General features: G+C 44.4%; 1 protein-coding gene across 14 annotated transcripts in view; it reads left to right on the forward strand.

The window, feature by feature from the left end:
- Nucleotides 1-22438, forward strand: part of DRP2 (dystrophin related protein 2) — a 58013-nt gene that overhangs the window by 32003 nt on the left and 3572 nt on the right. For 7 of the 14 annotated variants that reach the window (XM_083484647.1, XM_083484644.1, XM_083484645.1 and 4 more), the window contains 16 exons: nucleotides 869-947; nucleotides 3104-3164; nucleotides 4517-4578; nucleotides 5849-5923; nucleotides 6998-7199; nucleotides 8354-8439; nucleotides 10691-10848; nucleotides 12204-12370; nucleotides 13255-13366; nucleotides 14574-14710; nucleotides 16967-17032; nucleotides 18226-18291; nucleotides 19532-19675; nucleotides 19971-20199; nucleotides 20710-20830; nucleotides 22161-22247. In XM_083484647.1, coding sequence (XP_083340773.1) covers nucleotides 869-947; nucleotides 3104-3164; nucleotides 4517-4578; nucleotides 5849-5923; nucleotides 6998-7199; nucleotides 8354-8439; nucleotides 10691-10848; nucleotides 12204-12370; nucleotides 13255-13366; nucleotides 14574-14710; nucleotides 16967-17032; nucleotides 18226-18291; nucleotides 19532-19675; nucleotides 19971-20199; nucleotides 20710-20830; nucleotides 22161-22247 — 1852 coding nt within the window. Of the gene's footprint in view, nucleotides 1-868; nucleotides 948-3103; nucleotides 3165-4516; nucleotides 4579-5848; nucleotides 5924-6997; nucleotides 7200-8353; nucleotides 8440-10690; nucleotides 10849-12203; nucleotides 12371-13254; nucleotides 13367-14573; nucleotides 14711-16966; nucleotides 17033-18225; nucleotides 18292-19516; nucleotides 19676-19970; nucleotides 20200-20709; nucleotides 20844-22160; nucleotides 22248-22438 lie in introns of all 14 variants that reach the window. The other 7 variants (XM_083484638.1, XM_083484646.1, XM_083484641.1 and 4 more) reach the window with 3 other exon arrangements.

The following is a 22438-nucleotide window of genomic DNA, read 5'->3' on the forward strand; positions in this document are numbered from 1 at the left end:
TGCAGGAATCATACATGACAGAAGGCTATCCAGCCTCTGCTTAAAAATGTCCAAAGGAAAGTCCACCACTTCTTTTGGGAGTCTGTTCCTCTGTTGAACAGCTCTTACGGTAAGAAAGATACCCCTGATGTTTAGTCAGAATCTCCTTTCATTTAACTTGAATCCATTGGTTCGGATTCTGCCCTCTGGAGAAAACAAAACTTGTTCCATCCTTCATGTGTCACCCTTTGAGACAGTGGTTTTCAACCAGTGTGCTGTGGCACCCTAGGGTGCCTTGAATGATGGTCAGGGATACTGTGGACAACACTGGCCTCTTTCCCTCCCTCCTCTGATGCCTTCCTGCATCTCTGCCTCCCCAAGGCTTACACAGCTGTTTATTGCAGCAGCCCTGGCTATAAGTTCTGCAGGTGAATGGCTTGTCTCCATCATTTGTAAACTGTGTAGCCTAGAACTGTATGCAGTACTCCATGTGCAGTACTCTGATCAAGGTAGAATAGAATGGGACTATTACTTCCCTTGCTCAGGGCACTATATTTTGTTGATGAAGCCTAGAATAGCATTAGCATTTTTTTGCTGTTGCATCATGCTCTTGACTCAGGATTAGCTTTATGCTCTACTAAAAACCCTGGGTCATTTCCACATGCAGTAGTGGAAATCCATGTCCCCTATTTTATATTTGTGTAGAACTTTATACTTGCTTGCCTGGGTGGAGGGTAGTGTTTGTGTAGAAACCTCATGACATTTGTGTGGATGGAATATAGCCTGCTCTGTAAAGATAGGAGGCACATCTGGGTTCTGTGCTGGACAGGCTGAAATGCTACATGTTCCCCCCTCCCAATTTTCTTTAATATTTCCAACCTCTGCATAGGTCTCCATCAATGACCGGCTGAAGCACCTTCAGGACGCCCACCGAGACTTTGGGCCAGGATCACAGCACTTCCTTTCAAGTACGTAGACAAAGTCTACAGCTGAAGGCATTGTCACTTTGGAGGGGAAGAGATATTCTCCCTTCTCTTTAGCATGTTTCACATGTGCAGCTGAATGAGATTATAGAATCTTGAGGAGGTAGAATATATATAGTGCCATTTCAGGCTGCAACTGCAGGGTGCCATTTCTGTAACAGTTTTTATTATTATTATTATTCATAAAAGTAAACCTATACAACAAAAACAGGACAACTTGGTACAAATTTGTAGTCAACGGCCACGTGTACACAGTTGGTAATTAGGCATTAATAAAGGACAATAGAATTATAAGAACATGTGGTCAGGATACCATTATTATTATTATTATTATTATTATTATTATTATTATTATTATTACTACTACTACTACTACTACGACTACTACTACTATTCATCTCTTTCCTCCTCCAAAGTTCATTAAGGCCCAGCTTCAGTGATGCTTACTTAACAAAGCATTACATATGCCACATTTTTTTTTAAGAAAGCCCTTTTCTATGAAAAGCAAGGCAGGACCAAAACTGACTAATGCTAATTGATGTCTTTTGCCACCCAAGCATTCTTGCCATTTCTGCATTTCAAGGGCTCTGCTCACAAAGGTTGTCCTTGAGGTGGTCCTACCACAGATCCTTGAGCTGGGTTTGGATATTGCCCCAAGACTGACTCATTGCTAGGCTTGTGCTACTACATGTGTTTCATAGCCTGGGTGAATACTGAAACTTGATGTCATGTGATGTGTATGCTGCCTGTTCACTTGCTCTGAGACTGCTAAGCTTGTTAAACAACTCTCACCCCCAAATGATTTTAAAATGTGCTTGGTTTATTTTCAAAACTTGAAGTGGGCCCAGATTTTCTTTTCTTAAAGAAACAACAACAACTTGCCTGTGGACTTCCTTTATGACTGTTGTAGCTGTCATTTCTAGTTATCATTCCCACAGTCCTGAATAAAGCTTTCCTTAGCTTTGACAAAGGGACTAAAATAATCTGATGTGGGGACAACATTTTATGCTTGATACAGTTATTATAATTAATTAATTGCTTTAAAATATTTACCGTTGGCCAGCCTCGAGGATAACAATTTTTAATGTTTAAACGGTCTCTCCAGTAGTAAAAACAAAAACAGACAAAAAAAAACCTAGCTCATCAGGGGAAAATGTTTAGCCCCCACTTCCTGATGTGCTAGTTTTCTTCTGGCAATGATTTATTTGCTTATTTTGAATGGGAAAGTGGAATGGAATGGGCCATCTGGAGAGAAAGCACAACTAATCAGCTGGAATGTCCTCATGCTGAAGATGATGTTGTCAGCATATAAGCTGCTCTCCGACTGTAATAAATTATCTGTCTATCTATGTTGTCAGCACCACTCAGTCCACTGTTCCCCATTGTTTGTTGCCCATAATTAAAAGCTATACTGCCTGTGATATATGTGATGCATTCATTTCCTTTGCAATAGCTGCACCATCTATTGCTTTCTCAAACTTATGGCCAATGGTCAAGGGTGATGGGAGCTGGAGTCCAGCAACATCATCAGGGCCACATATTTCCCTGTCCCTGTTCTAGTGACCCTGGGAAAGGAGCTGAACCCTGAAGAACGACGACACACACTAACAATATTTTAGTAAGGTATTTGCCCAGACAGGCAAAAATGGGAACCAAAAGAAGGGATATTGGGTTGTATCCATTGCAAATCCTACTAAAAGTAGATCCGTTGCAATTAATGAACATGATTAACTTAGATCCATTAATCTACAGTGTCTACAGTGGTACCTTGGGTTACATACGCTTCAGGTTACAGACTCCACTAACCCAGAAATAGTGCTTCAGGTTAAGAACTTTGCTTCAGCAGGAGAACAGAAATCATGCTCCGGCGGTGCGGCAGCAGCAGGAGGCCCCATTAGCCAAAGTGGTGCTTCAGGTTAAGAACAGTTTCAGGTTAAGAACGGACCTCCGGAACGAATTAAGTACTTAACCCGAGGTACCACTGTATTCTGAGTAAAACTTTGTTGCATAACTGTGTTTTTCCAGGTATGAGGATTAGAAAATAGAAGTAGGTGCAGGCAAATAATTGGGGCATTCAAATCACATGCAAAGTGCTTATCAGCCTTTTCTGTCTATCTCCTCTTTCTATTTTTTTCTTGCAGCCTCAGTCCAAGTCCCCTGGGAACGAGCAATTTCTCCCAATAAGGTCCCATACTACATCAAGTGAGTGTGCAACAGCATCTCAATGAGTTTCTGGTCTTGTCCTATCCCTTGTGACTGAGAGCAGTATTCAGTTTTTCTTGCCACATATTCAGGCATCTTACACACAACCTACCCCCACATTGCAGTCAATAAGATTTGTAAGTTCTCTGTGGGTCCCCAAGACATCCACGTGTTTGAACTGCCATATGTCTTTATTTCATGATTGGCATTGCTCTGATTAGCACATCAGCATAAACAATTATTTATTCGTACCTGCATCCTCTGGGATTTTCCAGGGCATTCCTTCTCCCAATCCCAAATCACACAAGATGTCTACACTTTTGTTTTAAATATTTTTTTTATTAAAGATTTCTTAGTTTACAAGAAATACGTACATTGTCTGTTTTTTCAATATGTGTCTGCTACAGATCAGTTCATTTGTTGTGAGACATTACTGTTGCATGCAGTGTTAGGTTTGGAAGATAAGGGGGGGGAGGTGGCATGGGGGGGCAATGCTTCTATTTTTCTACTTAGTGCATGTGTGGGGTTTTGTTTCAGCGTCATTTGTGCGGGGTCTCTTTCTATATACTATTTCCCATACTATTTGGTACCATTGGTCCATGACAAAATGTCTACAGTCATACCGGTACACAACTCTTGAAAAAATATATATTTATATGTGGAACACACATGTAAACACACACGGCCTAGGACCATCGTACTTATGGGACCACCTCTCCTGGTATGCCGCACGGAGGACTTTAAGGTCTATAAATAGCAACACCCTAGTGGTCCCAGGCCCTAAGGAAGTTAGATTAGCTTCAACCAGAGCCAGGGCCTTCTCAACTCTGGTGCAACGCTCTGCCTCATGACACCAGGGCCCTGCAGGATCTGATTTCTTTCCGCAGGGCCTGTAAGACAAGAGTTGTTCCGCCTGGCCTTTGGCTTGGAAGCAACTTGATTCCCTCCCCCTCTTTTCTTTTCCCTTTTTCCTTCTGTGATGGAACTCCTATTTGAGGACTTCCCTGGCTTTTTTCCAGCCCACGTAGGACCAGTCTGGATAGTTGGCCTTGGTGACGATTTGACGTTTTCATCCCCAAAAAGTTTTTGATTTGAGTTTCTACTGAAATGAGGCTGCATTTTAATGTTGTATAATCTTGTTTTAAGTTGTATTTTATTAAGTTGTAATCTTGTTTTAAGTTGTATTTTAATCAATTGTTTTTATACTTGGTGTTGGCTGCCCTGAGCCCAGTCTTGGCTGGGGAGGGCGGGGTAATAACAACAACAACAACAACAACAACAACAACAATAATAATAATAATAATATGTAACTTCCTGTTACTGAATTCCTCTCAACCTCTTTATCTTTTCAGCCACCAGGCTCAGACAACATGCTGGGACCATCCCAAGATGACTGAGTTATACCAGACATTGGGTAAGAAGGACTTTAAAGTCTGCAAGGTCTGCATCACAACTATTGTTATGGACTACTAGACAATCTGCCAGTGGGAGGAGGAGGAGAAGCTTCTGCACTGGATGTGATGCCTTTCTCGGAGTGCTTCCTATTATTTGAGCATTCATCCAGATTTATTTGCAGGGAGATCAGATAATGTTGGCTATTTATTCTGATTTGCGTGGCGAGTTCCCGCCCCCCAGTGGAAATAATGACACATGACACAATTATTAAGCTTAATGGGCTAAATAAGGCCACAGGTGATGAGCAGTATTGGCTTTATTGGTTACAGGTGATGAGCGGTATTGGCTTAGGCATTGGTCCTAAGCGACTATATCCAACTTCAGCCCGTCCGCTTGAAGTCTGGGAAGGGTTAACCATCAGTAGGGGGAGTCCTGCTGATGCACATCTACAAGGAACTCCCCCGGAGTCGCCAATAGGTGCCTTAGGCCCTCCCCAAGCTTCGGACAGGGCCACGAACAGCTGGCAGGCAGCAGGCCACAGCCCCAGAGCCAGCCAATTGGCTGGCCAGGAGGTGACGCAGCCGGGAATCCCCCCAATCACATGGGGGCTGGGTTCCAGCTGCCACGCATGTGGTGGGGCCGTGAAGCCCGCAGCTCCACCTCCTCTGAAGGGCGGAAGTGGCTTTGCTTGGACAGTGGAGTTAGTTGACATTGTGCCGGAGCAAGTGTCATCCACCCACTTTCCAATGCATTTCCTTCTTCAATTTCCTTATTGTAAAAAGTCAGGTCTTTTGGAGAGTTTATTTGTGCAAGACCTCCCTGTCAACTATTTCATAACATGAATTTGCCCCTGTGTGGTTAAATGCCACTCAATAATAGCAACAGGCTGGAAGCACCCTCATTTTGGGATAAAGTGAAGGACAGGGTGATGCTTCTCAGTCCAATTTTGTAACAAGAACTGCAAGAGTTGTGGTGTTGTGGTCAGAGTGTAGGACTAAGACCTGGATGACCAGAGTTCAACTCCCTGCTCAGCTATGAAACTCATTGGGTGACCTTGAGCCAGTCACAGTCTCTCAGCCTTACCTACAAGGTAGTTATGAGGATAAAATGTGGAGGAAGAGAACTATGTATGTCACCTGCAGCTGATGGGAGTTGAGGTTCAAAGCACTTGCAGTGCATGAAGTTGGCAAAGCAAGAATGACAAGGAAATAGTGCCAACCTTAGTGGAGGGCACCAAGTTGGCAAAGGACAGGCTGTGGTTTCATTTTTCTTTCTGTCCTTATCTACAGCTGACCTGAACAACATCAAGTTTTCTGCGTATCGCACAGCTATGAAACTGCGCCGTGTACAGAAGGCCTTGCGATGTAAGCCCCAGAATTCCCTCCTGTTCTTCCTCTTGTACCAGCCGTGTTGCCTAATTAGGGACAATTTTCACATTCTGTAAACTGGAGCTACGATATGCATGAAGGAGCAACGCACAAACATGCAGTATTTGTTGTCCCACCTGAATCCCACTTATTTCTGTGTCTTCTCATATTTTTATTGCCAGGACCTCTAATGCTAGAATGAAAAGCAGTGGCAATAAAGGACATCCTTGTCTAGTACCATTTTTCATATTGTACCTCTCACTTAGGTTACCATATATTATTATATTTGCCCATTGTTCTATATATATGGCTTTTAGCCCTTTGGTGAAGGCAGTCCCAAACTCCATAACTTCTATAACTCTCATCAAGAAACATTGTCAAATGCTTTTTCTGCGTCAAGGAACATTAAAGTTGTTTCTTTTTCATTTTTCTTCTCTAAGCGTTCAGTTATATTCAATATATGCCTAGTGTAATTTCTTAACTGCCTCGATGGCAGGAAACCTGTTTGATCTTCATGTATGAAATTTCTTAGAATTGCTCTCATTCCTTTTGTCATTATACTAGCTGCATATATCTTGTAATCATTGTTTAATAAGGAAATCGGCCTATAGATTTTAAGCTGGAGTACACCCTGCTCTTTTTTAGAGATTAGTGTAATATATTCATTTTTCGTTGATGTTGGTATTTGCTTTTTTGGGAGGATTCCATTCATTAAATCTTTCAGTGGGGGTGTTAACACATCTCGAAATATTTTATAGTAGGAAGCCGGAAGGTCCCCGCCCCCCGCCTTAAAAATATAAGGCAGTACAGAAATGAAATTAACAACAACAACTGTCAATTGCAAAGGGTGCCTCTTTTTTATTAGTTGGTAGCATGGGTGAAGCCATTTTGCTGTGCCTTGAGTTGTGTTCAAACTCAAAGACTTTGTATCTTTTTAATTGTAGCCCTCATTATCTTTGTCACGTGGGGGGGGGTCTTTCTTGCTTCCTGTGACAAATCTATAACAGGTTTGTTTTTTGTTTTTTCATCTCCCACTTCCATTTCTGACCACCTTTTCTCTGGGCGCCACAGTGGACTTGGTGACGCTACCAACAGCCTTGGAGGTCTTCAGCGAACATGAGCTGCAGCCCAGCGACCACGTGATGGATGTGGTGGAGGTGATCCACTGCCTGACCGCCCTTTACGAGCGGCTTGAGGAGGAAAGAGGCATCCTGGTGAACGTCCCCCTCTGCGTCGACATGACCTTGAACTGGCTGCTCAATGTTTTCGATAGGTACCCATAAAGGCATCCATACCAATAAGAGATGCCTCAGCAGACTAGTAATGTTTTAATGTGATTGTTTTATTGTGTATTTTAATGATAGAGGCTTGTGTTTTAATGCTTGCGTAAACTAGTTTTTATACTTCGTAAACTGCTTAGAAACTGGTTTCGGGGTATAAAAATTCATTAGGAAGGTGCAGAGTGTGGCAGTGTGAAAATGGGCTTCACCAGTGGGTCCTCCCCATTTGTGGAATGCTGTCATGCCAAGCACCATGACTATCTGTTTTTAGGCATCTGAAGATTGTTATCCTCCCAGGCCTTTGACTTTAATCTCCTGCTTTTCTCTTTTAGTGCAGGGTTTCCCAAACGTGGGTGTCTAGCTGTTTTTGGACTACAGTTCCCATCATGCCTGACCACTGGTCCTGCTAGTTAGGGATGATGGGAGTTGTAGTCTAAAAACAGCTGGAGATACAGGTTTGGGAAATCTTGTCTTCGTGGGATGGGGTTGTTCTTTTATACAATTTATTGTGGGCATTTTCAATTGTTCTATGCCTCTTGTTTTCCTACTTAAATGTTTGTTTTCATAAATTGCTTTGAGTTCACTTTTCTGAAAAAAGCAACACAATGATGATTACGATAGGAAATCCACAAGCAGTGCATTGTAGAGATGGTTGTTCTGCGTTCCAAGCACCTGATAAAAGCAGGCAGACTGCCTCTAAATATGAAGTTTCATAAAGTCTGTGTCTTCAGGGGCAAAGGTAGATTGGATTAGTTGGTCTCTCCACTGAGGCTTCTGTCAATGGAGACTGGCCTGTGGTCTGGATGGCTATGATGTGGCATTGCAAGGAAAAGCCTGGTTTTTATAGGTTGGGTTTGCCAAGCAAGACACAGACCACCAGCCATGCCCTGTTGCCTGCAAGGTGCTATGCACGCACCCTGCTTTTGCAATCACAGGCTGGAAATGCATGTTTTTTATTGAGCTCCTAGTGGGCCATCATGCCTTTGCAGACCTGTTCTGGGAGGCCTGGTTCTGCCAGCACTGTTTGGTGGAAACCACTACAGAGTCTCCTCTGCTGTGCAGAAATTGGGCACTTGTAAACCAAACCAAAAAAGGGGGGTTTCCAGGTTCCCCCCACCCCACTCACCCTGCGCCTTTTGTCTTCCAGTGGACGCAGCGGGAAGATGCGGGCTCTCTCCTTCAAGACAGGCATAGCATGTCTGTGTGGCACGGAGGTGAAGGAAAAATTTCAATGTGAGTCATCCGGGGGAGATGGTTGATGAAACCAGAGTGTGGGAGGCTTTCAGGTTTGGAAAGGTGGAGAGAGGCGAGTGCAGGAGGAGTCACAGCTGCATCACAACTCACCTGCCTGCATCCCTTCCAGTATTGCACAGATGGAAATATGGCAGGAAGCCTTTTATATTGCTCACAAAGCTCCTGTTTCCTGCAGCGGAGGAGAGAGCATTCTTTCATGGGTTCCTCGTCCCACTTGCATGAATAGGCCTGCATACAAATCAGTCCTGCACATGCCATCCTGCATGACAGAAAAACACCCTCTCAGTTCCAGTCCTGCCTTGCTCCAAGGAACAGGGCTTCCACAGTGCTCCACTGAGTTTTAAAGCAGACCAGCTATTTCCCTCCTGGCTATCACAGTGCTGACAGGTGAGGAATGTCCAGAGAGATGAATTAGCTTTTCATTGTCTAAAGTACACTTGCAAATTAGGAAAAGGCAGGACCATCAGTCCTATGTCTCTCAGCCACTCCTAGCTGTGCAGTTGCTGCGACAGAGAGGACCTGCCCCTGACCTCAGCTTATGTACCTCCCCCACCCAAGCGGCACACAAGCAGCTGGAGACTCTGCCTGCGTGTAAGCTTCTGCGCCTCCCACTTCAGTCCTCTTCTGGTCCTGGGAGACAGCGGAGCAGGAGAGCTAGGAGCAGGACGAGGAGATGTGGAAGCCCTTGACTCTACACCAGCCTGACCTATCTCTCCCTCCTCCTGCACCTGTTCTCCCCTCTCCAATCCTGCAGCTCCTCCTGCCTCTGACTCTCGTCTCCTGGCTGTTACAGGCTCCCCCAGATCACTGATCCCTTCTTCCAAGCCAGCATCCAACCCCCCACCCCTTTTCCCGGTGCCCACTCATCAAAATCAAGCCATGACTCCTCAGCTTCCATCCATTCCCTGAATCTGCCCCTGCAGGGCGGAAGGCAATTGGCAACATGCAAAGGTTCTGTGGCATACTAGTTTACAGGGGCTGTGCATCCCGTTTTGTCACCTGAGGCAAAACAGGAAGTGCCACCTTGCCCTGCCCTACTGCTCCCACTGCTGCTGCCATACTTGTTGCCATTGGCGCCACCTCTCTGCCTGCCCTGCTGCCTTTGCCACAGGTGCAGGAGCAAAGCTGCCATCAGTGCCATTTTTGGGCAATATATTGCCTGATTTGGGCGAGATATTGCCAAAATTATGCAATATCTTGCTTTCTTGCAAGATCTTGTGCGATTTCGGGTGCGATTTCAGCTGATACTGGTGCTGCTTCAGGATCACCTGAGGTGCACCCACAGGACTGCCACCTTGAGAACTTCTGCTACCTGAGGCAGCTGCCTCAGTTTGCCTAATGGCAAAGCCAGCTTGGGGGGGTTGGTTTGAAAAGGTTACTCGCAGACAGAAAGTTTTGCAAACCACTGCCTTAGGGCATATATTTACTACAGGTATAGTTGTAGAAATGCAATTTTGTTGGCATTTTAATGTGAAACTAACATACACACTTCTCAAACCAATATGCAAACCAAAACAAAGCTGTCCTTCAGAATTTGCACTTCTCTGAATTTTGTGGTACATTTCTTCAACCAAACAATCTGGATAAAAAGAAGAATGTATTGGGGGAAATGGTGAATAAAATGCAAAATATTAGTGAAAATATATGTACAAAGATGCATTACAATGGAGAATGTGTGTGTGTGTGTGTGTGTGTGTGTGTGTGTGTGTGTGTGTACCAAAACTGTGAGCAAAAATATGTTTATTAAGAGAAATCTGCACTAAATTGCTGCTGAATTTTCATGAGGGTTTTTTTGGGGGGGGGGCGGCAGGAAACAACCCTGCAAATTGTTTTATAAAAAGGAGAAACTGAGAGAAATCGAAACTGACAGATTCCTCCATCCTTAATTGCAGATTATTGTAATCATCATGACTTCTCTCAAAGGATCCTGGTAATTGTAGTACCCTTAACAAACTGCAGCTCCTATGATTCTTTGGGGGATGCCTTGACTGTTTAAAGTGGTATGAAACTGCTTTAAATCTATAGTGCAGATGGACCATGGTTAAGAGTGATACCTTCTCTCTTTCAAAGCTTGACTTTCACCACTGATGCTTGTCTTTCCCCATGTTTTCATAGCTCTGGGAAAAGCTGCAGTTTGAGTCTCTCTCCTTTCTTTCTCTCTCTGTCTCGTCCTCCCTCCCTCATCCCACCCTTTGTGGGGGCCCCATGCTCTTCCCCTCGCACCTTTCAGATCTCTTCAGCCAGGTGGCAAATGCCAGCGGACTCTGCGACCAGCGGCACCTTGGCATCCTTCTTCATGAGGCCATCCAGGTTCCACGGCAGCTCGGGGAGGTGGCAGCCTTTGGAGGGAGCAACGTGGAGCCCAGCGTTCGCAGCTGCTTCCGATTTGTACGTGACACAGGTGGTGCTTTGTCCACGTTGGCGCTACAAGAAGAGATTCCTTTTGCCACAAGAGTTGTTGAGGGAGCCAGTGGGTCATGTTTCTTGGGTGTCTCTCAGTGGCTTGGGAGTGGCTTTTCTGTGGTTCCTTCCCTCACAGCTGCAAGTCACATTTCAAGGCCTGTTGCCACATGGGTGGGCCCAGTTGCTCAGCTCCCCCCCCCAAAAAAACCCCCAACAGTCAGCCAAAACGAATGGAGAAGTGTGGGGGGGGAGGCCTCATGGTTCCACCCACCTTGCACTAGGCCTTTCACGTTCCAGCAACGGTGCAGAGTTGAAGGCATGTGTAACTTGCTCCTTATGTTTCTACCATAACATGAAAAGTGCCTTAGTCTTTTAATAAGAAGCTTCTCAACTGCCTTTGTCACCTCTTGACAGTCTTATCCCCTTTGTTTTAGGTTTGTCGAATTTATGAATCACTTCCCACAACCAAAAAGTCCTGAAGAAATTTAAGACATGCATAAAATGCAGTAATCAAAACACATAAGCTTATAGAAAGCATAGTCGGAGTAAAGACACCCAGTCTTCGGTGCTGCCCAAACACCCAGAAAAAAACACCCAAACTTCTTTTTCTGGCACCAAAACAATGGCAGAGTTGGTGCCAGGCAAGATTCCCTAGGGAAGAGGATTCCATAGACAGAAAGCTACTACAGGAAAGACTGTCTTCAGATGAAAGTCCACTTAGCATCAAGTATTGTGATGTGACTTAGGCTTAGGACCACCTTTCTTCATAGGTCTTTAAGATCTTCAGTAGAGAGTTTTCAATGGGACACTCTGCAATCTGTGGTGAAGTGAGTGGATATCAGGAAGATGTCCTTCTTGGTTGGTAGTACCCCGATTGTGGAATGTTCTCGCCAGCAAGGTTCTCATGGTGCCTACAATGTTATCTTTTTGACACTAGTCAAAGGTGTTTTGTTTTTTGTTTTGAACCAAGCTTTTCCCCTTACGTTTTGATTCTGGTTGTTTCAATGCTGCTTTGAGATCTGCCACCTTCTTAGTTTTTACATTTTATTGGTATTGGAAATGTTGATTGCTTTGCTGTGTAATACTTCTTAAACAGAAAATACACTGGGAATCGGAAGGGTGATATAAAAAAAAAGTCTTTAAAGATCACAATGTAGAATTTCAAGGAATTTTTATGCGCTATATCGTTTTAAGCAAATTAAATGATTTGTAGGAGCAGGGAAGTCAATAAGATCAGTGCCCTTTTGAAAGGGAAAGAGGATATATGTACCAAATGTGCAGCCCTGCAATCCATTCATATGACTAGCGATCAGCACCTGCCTCACTTCTCTTCCTCTTAGGGTAATGGGAAACCAGCAATTGAGGCTATCCAGTTCCTGGAATGGGCTAACCTGGAGCCACAGTCAATGGTGTGGCTGGCAGTCCTGCATCGAGTGACTATAGCCGAGCAAGTTAAACACCAGACCAAGTGCTCTGTCTGCCGACAATGCCCTATCAAAGGATTCAGGTACGGGGTGTGCTACAGTATACAGCTTCCCATATGCACTGTGATAACAGGGTCTGGATTAGTTGGGCCAGTGGTCTGATCCAGCAGAGTTCTTCGTCTAGGCGCATGACATTTGATGTCCACAGGTCCATTCCCTCTGTACATAAAGGTACCATCTAGCTATTATAAGTAATAGCTGCTGATAGATCTTTTCCTCCATAGCTCATCATATGTTCCTATAGTCAAATGCTATCCTACAGCAAAAACATCCTTGCACATTGAAACACTTCTTTCTATGTACTTATTTTCTATGTTGAAGCCTTAAAAAAAAAGTGGAGGTGGGCATTAATAAGAACTTCGGGAGCTGCCTTATTATTTTGTATTATTATTTATTTATTCAATCTAGATACCACCCTTTATCAAAAGATCCCAAGGCAGCGCATAACATTTAGAGCACATTTTATGGAGCACAAAAATAAAAACATAATAAAAATCATAATCATAAAATAATCATAATAGCAACCCCGCTCTCCCCAAAACACGGCTTTAACAGGCCATAGATTATTAAATGGCCAAAGAGGAATGTTTTGCCTAGCACCTAAAGACATGTAATGATGGCGCCAAGCGAGCCTCTCTGAGTCAGACCATTCATCCATCTAGCTCAGAACTGTTTACTCTGATTGGCAGGTGCTCTCCAGAGTTTGAGTCATGGGGGCATTCCCAGTCCTACCTGGGATTGAATCTGGGAACTTAAGTGTGCAAGGCAAATGGTCTACCCCAGATCAATGGTCCTCTCCAAACATACAAACCCTACTTGCATCCTGACATGGGTGGAGTCTAGGAGATGCTTTATTATTTTGATGCTGCTGGTTTTATGACCCATCCCTGATTGCTCTTTGTTCCAGGTACCGAAGCCTGAAGCAATTCAATGTGGACATCTGCCAGACTTGCTTCTTGACTGGGAGAGCCAGCAAAGGCAACAAGCTGCATTATCCCATTATGGAATACTACACAATGGTAATATAGGCAAGAAATTGTCTGGAGAAAACTGTTTGGGGGACACTGGTATTTGACCAACAACAATGTTCATGTTTGACCAATAAGCTGTCATGGAGCAAGCTCTGGACCCATTACTTAGGCCTAGGCCAAGGGTGGGGAACTTCTGGGGCTCCAGATGTTGAACTCTAGTTCCCATCAGCTCCAGCCAGCATGGCCAGTTGTCAGGGATGATGGGAATTGTAGTCCAGCAACACTTGGGGTAGGGCATACGTTCCCCAGCTTGGCTGCATAACAAGTTACCAGCATTACCAAGCCTATCCTATTTTTTAAAAGGTATGGGAAGAAAATACACTTTTCAATAGAATAAAAATAGGCTATCATACCACACTTGACACAATGTTCTTTTATTCAGCCTGCACACAAAAATACAGAAAGAACATAGAGGACTGACTAGTCATATAATAGCTTCTAGACCAGAATATGCTAAATATGAAAAAATAACTACAACACCATATATAGAATAATGGAGATTAAAATATGTGGGATTTGACAGTAATTGTAGCCTGACCTGTACTGTTGTAAGTCTTGAATAAAGCTTTCTTTCTTACTCATAGGTAAGAGCTTTTATTGTAACATTTAGGGAAGTTTTTAATGTTTGAAGTTTTATTCTGCTTTTAATGTTCTGTTGAAAGCCGCCCAGAGTGGCTGGGGAAACCCAGCCAGATGGGTGGGGTGGAAATTATAAATTATTATTATTATTATTATTTAGGTTGGGAGCCAGGACAGTAATGTCCACCTTGACATCTTTTCTAAGAACAAATGAGAATTATCAAAGAGGAAATGAGTTTCTGGAGAACTGGGCACCTGTTTTTGCAAACTGAATTTAATGCTGGATCCACAACTATGCTTTTTAGAAAAATTAACATGAAGGGTTGTCTTCAACTAAGTTCTACACAGAGTAGACCCATTTAAATTAAGGGACCAAAGAAATTAATGTCAATTATTTTCAGGGGACCAGAGTATGACGAACTCTGGATACAATCCAAATAACTTTGAAAAACACTCTTAACAAATGCATGAAAATGATTTTCAAGTTAGGATCAGTAGTATTCTGTATATTTTCTATAAGGTTAATCTATTTTTTATCTTAAGTTTACTATATATATAGTGTATGAATCACTATCCTGATTGTGCAGTAAACAGTCTCCTCTGTTCCTCTCTACAGACCACCTCTAGTGAGAACATGAGGGACTTTGCCACCACCCTGAAAAACAAGTTCCGGTCAAAGCAGTATTTCAGCAAGCATCCCCAAAGAGGGTACCTGCCGGTCCAGTCCGTCCTGGAGGCAGATTTCATTGAAACGTAAGTCCTAGTCCTGGCTGCAAATACCCCACCCTCTTCCTTGATCGGTGGACATCTTCATAATGCTTGCTGGGTGAGAAGAAACGGGAGATGGAGAACATGCAGTGCTCAGATGCTGAACTCCCAAATCCTATCTGCATGGCCATTGCTCAGGGATTTCGGTAACTAGAGTCCAGCAACATCTGGGTAGCTGCAGGTTCCCCATCTCTGGCCCCAACAGAATTTAGACGAAACCTAGAAATTTGGGAAGCAAAGAATTCCCCATCATTGGTGGATGGGTGGTCTGGAGTGGGTCACCGGAAGGTGGCAAGTTTATGTAATAAAATGTGTAATCATTGAAATCTCTTTACATGATTTACATAAAATATACATTAAGGTTAACTATAGAAATCAGAGGTTAAAGACAAGTTGACTTTAAACAATTCCAAAATAAATAAAATCAGTCGTTAAAAATTTACATTATTAAAAAAAAAGAAAACTACCTATTGAAATGTATGTCAGCTTTCCATATCTGGTTCAACTTGTCTAAACAAAGAAGATTTTAGTAGGCACTTTAAACAATACAATTAAGAGGCCTACCTAGTATCAATGTGCAAGGAGTTCTACCATTGTTTCCTTACAACTGCAGAATTGGATATTGTGTGGTGCTTGTAAAAAGTTCCAGTTCCATCTTCTAGTACCAGCTACTCCTACTACTAGGATAATAAGATTCCAAAGCTAGTTTTGCACAAACTTCATCTGCCATCACAGCTGAAGGTGAAGGAATCCACACCAGGGTGCCATCAGCTCAGTAGGGATGAGAAGCAATGTCCCCACTAAGTCCAGCATTCCATTCCTTCTAGGAATGCTCATGCACAACTGGTGCATGGATTGGAGAAGAGACTGTAGGTTAGGAGCAGAGCAAATGCAGAAGATGGGAAAGACCCCGCTCGGCCCAAGACCCTAGCAACCTCTGCCAGTCAGAGAAGACAGTACTGAGCTAGATGGATGAATACCCAGGCCTGGTATAAGGCAGCTTTCTGTGATCCTTTGCTGTCAGTCTTCAGAAGTCACAGTTGCATAGTGTAAATCAGGGATGGGGGACCTGTGATTTTCCAGATGTTATGGGAATAATACTCCCATCCTTCTGGGACATTAGTCAAAGTGACTCGGGGCTGATGGGAGCTGGAATCCAACAGCATCAAAAGGGCAGTATCCCTGTGCCGTTTTGTGTGTGTGTGTGTGTGTGTGTGTGTGTGTGTGTGTGTGTGTTTGAAAAGTCTTGAGTCATTGGCAGTGATTACTCTGGTGTAATAGCTGGGCTTGTGAAGGTATCAATTAGTGGGAGATTTGGCAGGAGCTCAACAGCATATGGGTGGCCACTGGTTCCCCACCCCTGTTGCAGCAGATAACACCCCCTTCCCAAAGGTCAAAAGGTCTCCCCACAGACTTGTTGTTCATTTGTTTATAAAAATGCTTATATACCACAATTTCATTTTTTAAAAAAAATCTAAGTTTTGCTTACAACAGTGTTACACACACCACCATGTAAAAAGAGTAATATCACAGATTATCAGCTAACTATTACAGAAAAATGTTTTCTTAATAGTCTGCATAAACCTGACAGCATTGGTAAGTTTTCAAGAGATGCTTAAAGGGTAATATAGAAGACACCTACTGAATCCATCAGATGCCAGTGAGATAAAGCACTACACAACTTTTGGAAGACATCTGAAGGCAGCCCTGTATTGGGAAGTTGTTGATGTTTGATGTTTTATTATGTTTTTATATCTGCTGAAAGCTGCCCAGAGTTGCTGGGGAAACCCAGCCAGATGGGCAGGGTATAAATATTATTATTATTATTATTATTATTATTATTATTATTATTATTATTATCATCATCATCACCATCACCATCACCATCACCATCACCATCACCATCATCATCTCTACTGGAAGAGCCTTCCACAAGACTATGCTGTTGACACTTGAAGCCTCAGTTTTCTGTCAATGTCAAACGAGCCTCATAAACTCAGGAGGTGACCAATGACACTCCTGCAGATTATATCAGTGACTGAACTGGGATAGAAGAGTTCAAGCAGTCCCTTAAGTACCCTGGACCTAAGTTGTTCAGGGCTTTGTAAATTAATGCAAGGACCTTGTTTTACCTGCCTAGATGGACGACCGGTGCAGGTAACACTTTCATTCGACCCCTGCTAGGCAGCTGCTGACAATGTCATACCTCAGTCCTTCGTGACTTCTGCTTGTTCCTTTCAGGCCAGCCTCCTCTCCAATGTTACCTCATGCAGATACTCACTCTCGGATCGAACACTTCGCCAGCAGGTACCACTTGACACCCCTAAGAAAGGGCCAAAATGTTGGGTGGTATGGGGAATGGGGTGGCACAGCCAGTATGACAGATACAGTGAGTGGAAGAAAACCTGGTACATCAGAAAAGCCCTCTGTAGCAAAGGCAGAAGGTGACTGTCTCCAATGCTCCAAACACTGCAATCAGGCCTTTGCAGGGTGGGGGGCAGCCGGGTACACTTGCTCTGGGCCTTGGAAGGCTAAGCTGGCCAGGGAACCCTGCAAGGGACTGGCTTCTTTTTTGTTTGGGTTTATAACTTTATCCTTATAACAATTCTTTTGCCCCAGGCCTTAGACGAGTTCTATACGGGCCTGACTACAATAGCACTGCTAAGAAGACAGAGTTCCATTTAAGGATGAAACTTAAAATTCCCAGAATATTGATGGCTTCCAGCCGTGGGCTTCTTCAGATGTCCTTTTAATTGTGTATTCATAGTTATTTTTGTTCATGGTGGTATCAAGGGTGGTTATCAGTGATCCTGCTTTCTGGTGGGTGGTTGTTGTTTTTCTTTGGGCAGGGGTATTTTAATAAATGGAGAATTCTCTAGATGCCTAGATCCAGGTTTGGGGCAGGTACTCTTTGGAGAGAGAGCTCCAGCAGAGATTTAAAACTGCAAAACATGCAACAAAGTAAAGCATGGAAATGTAGACTAGAATATGTTTAAAATATCCCCTTTTAAATAGCCCCATTTCCCATAGCATAGAAAGAGACCAGACATTTGGTAAGTTAAAAATGTTTTACTTACAAACTCTTTAAACATCAAACTCATGTGCTTTTCCATACAGCAGCAAGAAAAGACACCTTAGATTCCAAAATGGTAAATGTTTCTAAGTTATTTGTATAGAAACACAAAGATGGCTTGCGTAAGCCATGTAGTCTAAGCTTGGAACATCCAGCTTGGACCTCCTTATTGCAGAGGTGAATACAGAGGAGTGCAACCAGCACTAGGCAACTATGCTTTAGAGTGGAATGTGAGAGGCAAGGCAATATTTAAACTGCCAATTTGGAGGAGCTTGTTTTATACCCAGAATTTCCTACCCTCGTGAGAGCTGCAATTTCTCTCCTGCTGTGGCCATCCACCTGGTACCTTTTGGGGTCTTCTGGAAGATCTCCTGTCTTTCCTTGCTACTTCCCTGCAGTTCACTGCCCCTCTTCTGTTTTCCTGTAGGCTTGCAGAGATGGAAAGCCAGAATTCCTCCTTTTACAATGACAGCCTTTCTCCGGATGACAGCCTGTGAGTTGCTACTGTCCTCCTTGCAAATTCTACTGAAATCTGTGTGCTTTGTGTCAGCTGCAAAGCTAGGGGGTGGGGGATACTAGGGTCCAACCAGAGGTCATATTTAATTAGGCGACTTCACACTGCAGCCACCTGCATTTATATTTGGACATAGGAGTTTTATTGAGTTCAATGGGACTAACTGCCGCGTGACTGTGTATAGGGCTTCACGTTTAGGCTGTGATCTCTTGGCAGATGTCCCCAACCCTTTATCCTCCACTCCTTCATTTTTATCCTCCACTCCTTCATTTGGGCAGAGAAGGATTCCATGTGGACATTCCCCCACTTCCCTTGGGTGGGGAAAATGAGCATTAATACAGCGCATAACCTCACTTCTATCATATGTCTTGCTTCTCCCACTTGCAATTGCTTGTGGACTCATCCAGAGTCAAACCTGGCCTACATTTCTTGGAAAGGAGCAAACAGCATGGCAAACAAAAGTTAGCATGCTACCCATGCTTTTTACAGGTACCTTGAGATTTCCTACACGTAGCGAGAAATACTCACGCATTCAAATTCTCTCCTGCTCTACCTCCCAATGCCATCTTCTTCCTGTCCCATCAGTGCATGTGTTCTTCAGGTAGAATGTGCAGTAGGCCAGCTGGTCTGCTGTTTCCCAGGTGACCAGCACCTAAGCCATGCACATTTATTTATTTCAGGCAATTTTATCCTCTTCAGGCAAAATGCCTCCCAGAACAGCTTACACACTAGCAGTGACAACCAAGACCCAACACACCCCTTGCCCACAGGCTGACAGTCTAAAAGATGCATCGCAGAAAGGGAAAAGGGATGCAGAGGCATGGGTGTGCATGTGCAATGCCATCAGGAAACAGGAAGGCAAGGCTAAAGCCATCGCAAGTAGCAGAATAAGGTGAAGGGTTGTAACTCAGTGGTAAAGCATCTGCCTCTCATGGTTCAGTCTCCAGCATCAGCAGGTAGGACAGGAGAGACTTCTGCCTGAAATCATGGAGAGCTGCTGCCAGTCAAAGTAGACAGCACTGAGCTAGATGGACCAAGGGTCTGATTCAATGTAAGGCATTGAACTTGCTGTGAAGGGGGAGAGGCAGAAGCTTAGCATGCCAGTTGTTTAGATTAGTTCAGCAGGCCTGATGCAAGGTGTAGTGTAGTGCAACAAACCACCCCTACTAAGACTTCTAGCTTCCTTGCATTAACCTCATCACAGCTCTGTCCACAACAGGGATGAGGACCAGTACCTTTTGCGCCACTCCAGCCCTATTACAGACAGAGAACCGGTCAGCAGTCAGCAGCCCCAGGACAGCACCAACACAGATGACAAAGGGGAACTGGAGAGAATCTTGGCGCACCTGGAGGATGAAAACAGGTAAGTGGGCATGGCCAGCAGAGTTCTTGTAATCATTCCTTTTATTACAGATCTGTAAGATGTGTGCAAATATTTCTGGGAAGAAAGGAACAGAGCTTCTTAACGATATTTGCTTTCATTCATGATATTGGCAAAAAAAATCCCCATTGATTAAGTAGTCCTCCAAGACCTTCAGCAATTTTCAAAGGTCCAGGGGTTGGAAAGTTTGGGAGCCACTGTTCTGGCTCTTGAGCACCTTAAGCCCCTGATGCCAGCATACTCTTGCTGCATCCTGAGCTTGTATTTCTCCTTGCAGGGTTCTCCAGGGGGAGCTGAAGCGTCTGAAATGGCAGCACGAGGAGGCAGCGGAGTCGGCAGAAGGAACTCCAGAATCAGCACAGGATCCACACAACGAAGAGCTGCTGGCAGAGGCCCGGATCCTTCGACAGCACAAAAGCCGCCTGGAGACGCGGATGCAGATCTTGGAGGACCACAACAAACAATTAGAATCTCAGCTTCAGCGCCTGAGAGAGCTGCTTCTGCAGGTATTGTCTGTGGGCTATATCTCAAAAAGAAAGTTATTTGGCCTTCTTTGCATACATTGCATTCATCCTCAGGTGACATCATTAGGAGTACAGGAATATGCCTTACACTTAGCTAAACCATTGATCATCTAGCTCAGTATTGTCTGTGCAAACTTGACAGTGGCTCTCCAGGGTTTCAGATGGAAGATGTTCCCTGTCCTACCTAGAGATGCTGCAGGTAGGACCTGGGACCTTCTGCTTGCAAAGCAGGTGCTCTGCTACTGAGCTATGGCCCTTCCCAATATTACACACTCAAAAGAAATGGTATGAATTGAAACTAGGCCAGGTTTTGTGGGACATGACCCATCAGCTGAAGACCTGTGATTTAGTGGGCAGCCCAACCCTGAAGCTGCAGTTGGATTTGTGAGGATGTCAGAGCCAGTGGCCATGTGCCATGCAGGACAGACGGGGGAGCACCAGGTGAGAAGTTGGTGGTCATGAGCATCCTTAACATCTCCCTTCTCTTCCCAGCCTGGAGCAGATTCCAAAGGGGACGGCTCTACAGCCTCATCCTTGGCTTCCTCTCCCCATCCATCAGAGGAGAGTCAGACCAGAGAAAAAGGCCCTGGCACTCCAAACACGGAAACTGCAGGTGAGGCTCTATGGTGCTATGAAGCCTGCCCTGCAGGCTGCTGGGTTTCTTTCCTGAGGGTCCTCATTCCTACTTCTGCCGAAGCAATTAAAGAGCATAAGAAGAGCCTGCTGGCCCAAAACCCTGCCCTTACAGTGGCAAGCCCAGTGCTTCTGGGAAACCTGTAAGCAGGACTTGAGCACACGTCTCCTCCTGCAGATGCCAGCAACCAGTATTCAGACGCATACTTCCTCTGACCATGGAGGCAGAGCATAGCTAGTAGCCATGGACAGACTTATCCTCCTTGAATTTATCTAATTCTCATTTAATGCCATCCAGATTGGTTCTCCTGTGGGAGTGAGTTCCATAGTTTAACTATGTGGTGCATGAATTTGTGCCTTGAGGAACAGATCCTGCCTTCCTGCTCTATTTATTTTACTGTATTCCTTTCTTTCTTTAATACCCTGTCTTTCCTCCCAAGTAACCCTAGGGTGGTCATTGGTCATGTCCCCCTCCTTGAAACAGGAAGAGAACCCAATTTGGGTCACAGGTCTTTTATCATCTATTTGAGAACGCATCTTGGCATTATAAACATGCGTTTGAGCTGGACCATTACATAGCCTTTGGCCTCTCTGCTTCCTAGTCTAGTAGTCTTCAGTCTCATCCAGACCATGGCTTCCTCCAAGAAATCCTAGGAGCTGTAATTTATACCTCACAGGTATACAATTCCCAGGACCCTTAACAAACAACAGTTCCTGGGATTCTTTGAGAGAAGCCATGTGCTTTAAATCTGCTTCATATGTATGGTGTGGGTGTGAGGGCTTTGTCCTCTAATAGTCCCAAATCTGTCTTGTAGTGTTATCCCCAACCTTTCAGCAAGATTGTGACTGATTAATAGACCACTTTTAACTGACTCTTCATTGAAAATCCCAGATACAACAATAAAGGTACCCCTGCCCGTACGGGCCAGTCGTGTCCGACTCTAGGGTTGTGCGCCCATCTCACTTAAGAGGCCAGGGGCCAGCGCTGTCCGGAGACACTTCCGGGTCACGTGGCCAGTGTGACGAAGCAGCACCAGCGCAGCACACGGAAACGCCGTTTACCTTCCCGCTATAAAGCGGTACCTATTTATCTACTTGCACTTAGGGGTGCTTTCGAACTGCTAAGTGGGCAGGAGCAGGGACTGAATGACGGGAGCTCATCCCGCCGCGGGAATTCGAACCGCCAACCATACGATTGGCAAGTCCTAGGCACTGAGGTTTTACTCACAGCGCCACCCGCGTCCCCTGATACAACAATATTAACATGATATCCTCCCTACCCCCATTTTACTCATTTTTCTTTCTCATAGATGAGGTGGAGGTGAGTACTCAGGACGTCAGTCTGTGTCTGGAGGATATCATGGAGAAGCTTCGGAATGCTTTTCCCAACACTGGAGGTACAGTGCATTAAATCATCTGGGCCTACATCATCAGGGATGGGATATCTTGTGTCCCTTCAGGTGCTTATGGACCCGGATTCCCATCAGCTCCAGCCAGCGTGGCTCAATGTCAAGGGATGATGGGAATTGTAGGCCCAGCAACATCTGGAGGGCCATAGATTCCCCATCTCTGGATTACTGAGGTAAAT

This window comes from Podarcis liolepis (genome assembly GCF_965112155.1).
Source record: "Podarcis liolepis genome assembly, chromosome: Z".
NCBI classification, from domain to species: Eukaryota; Metazoa; Chordata; class Lepidosauria; order Squamata; family Lacertidae; genus Podarcis; species Podarcis liolepis.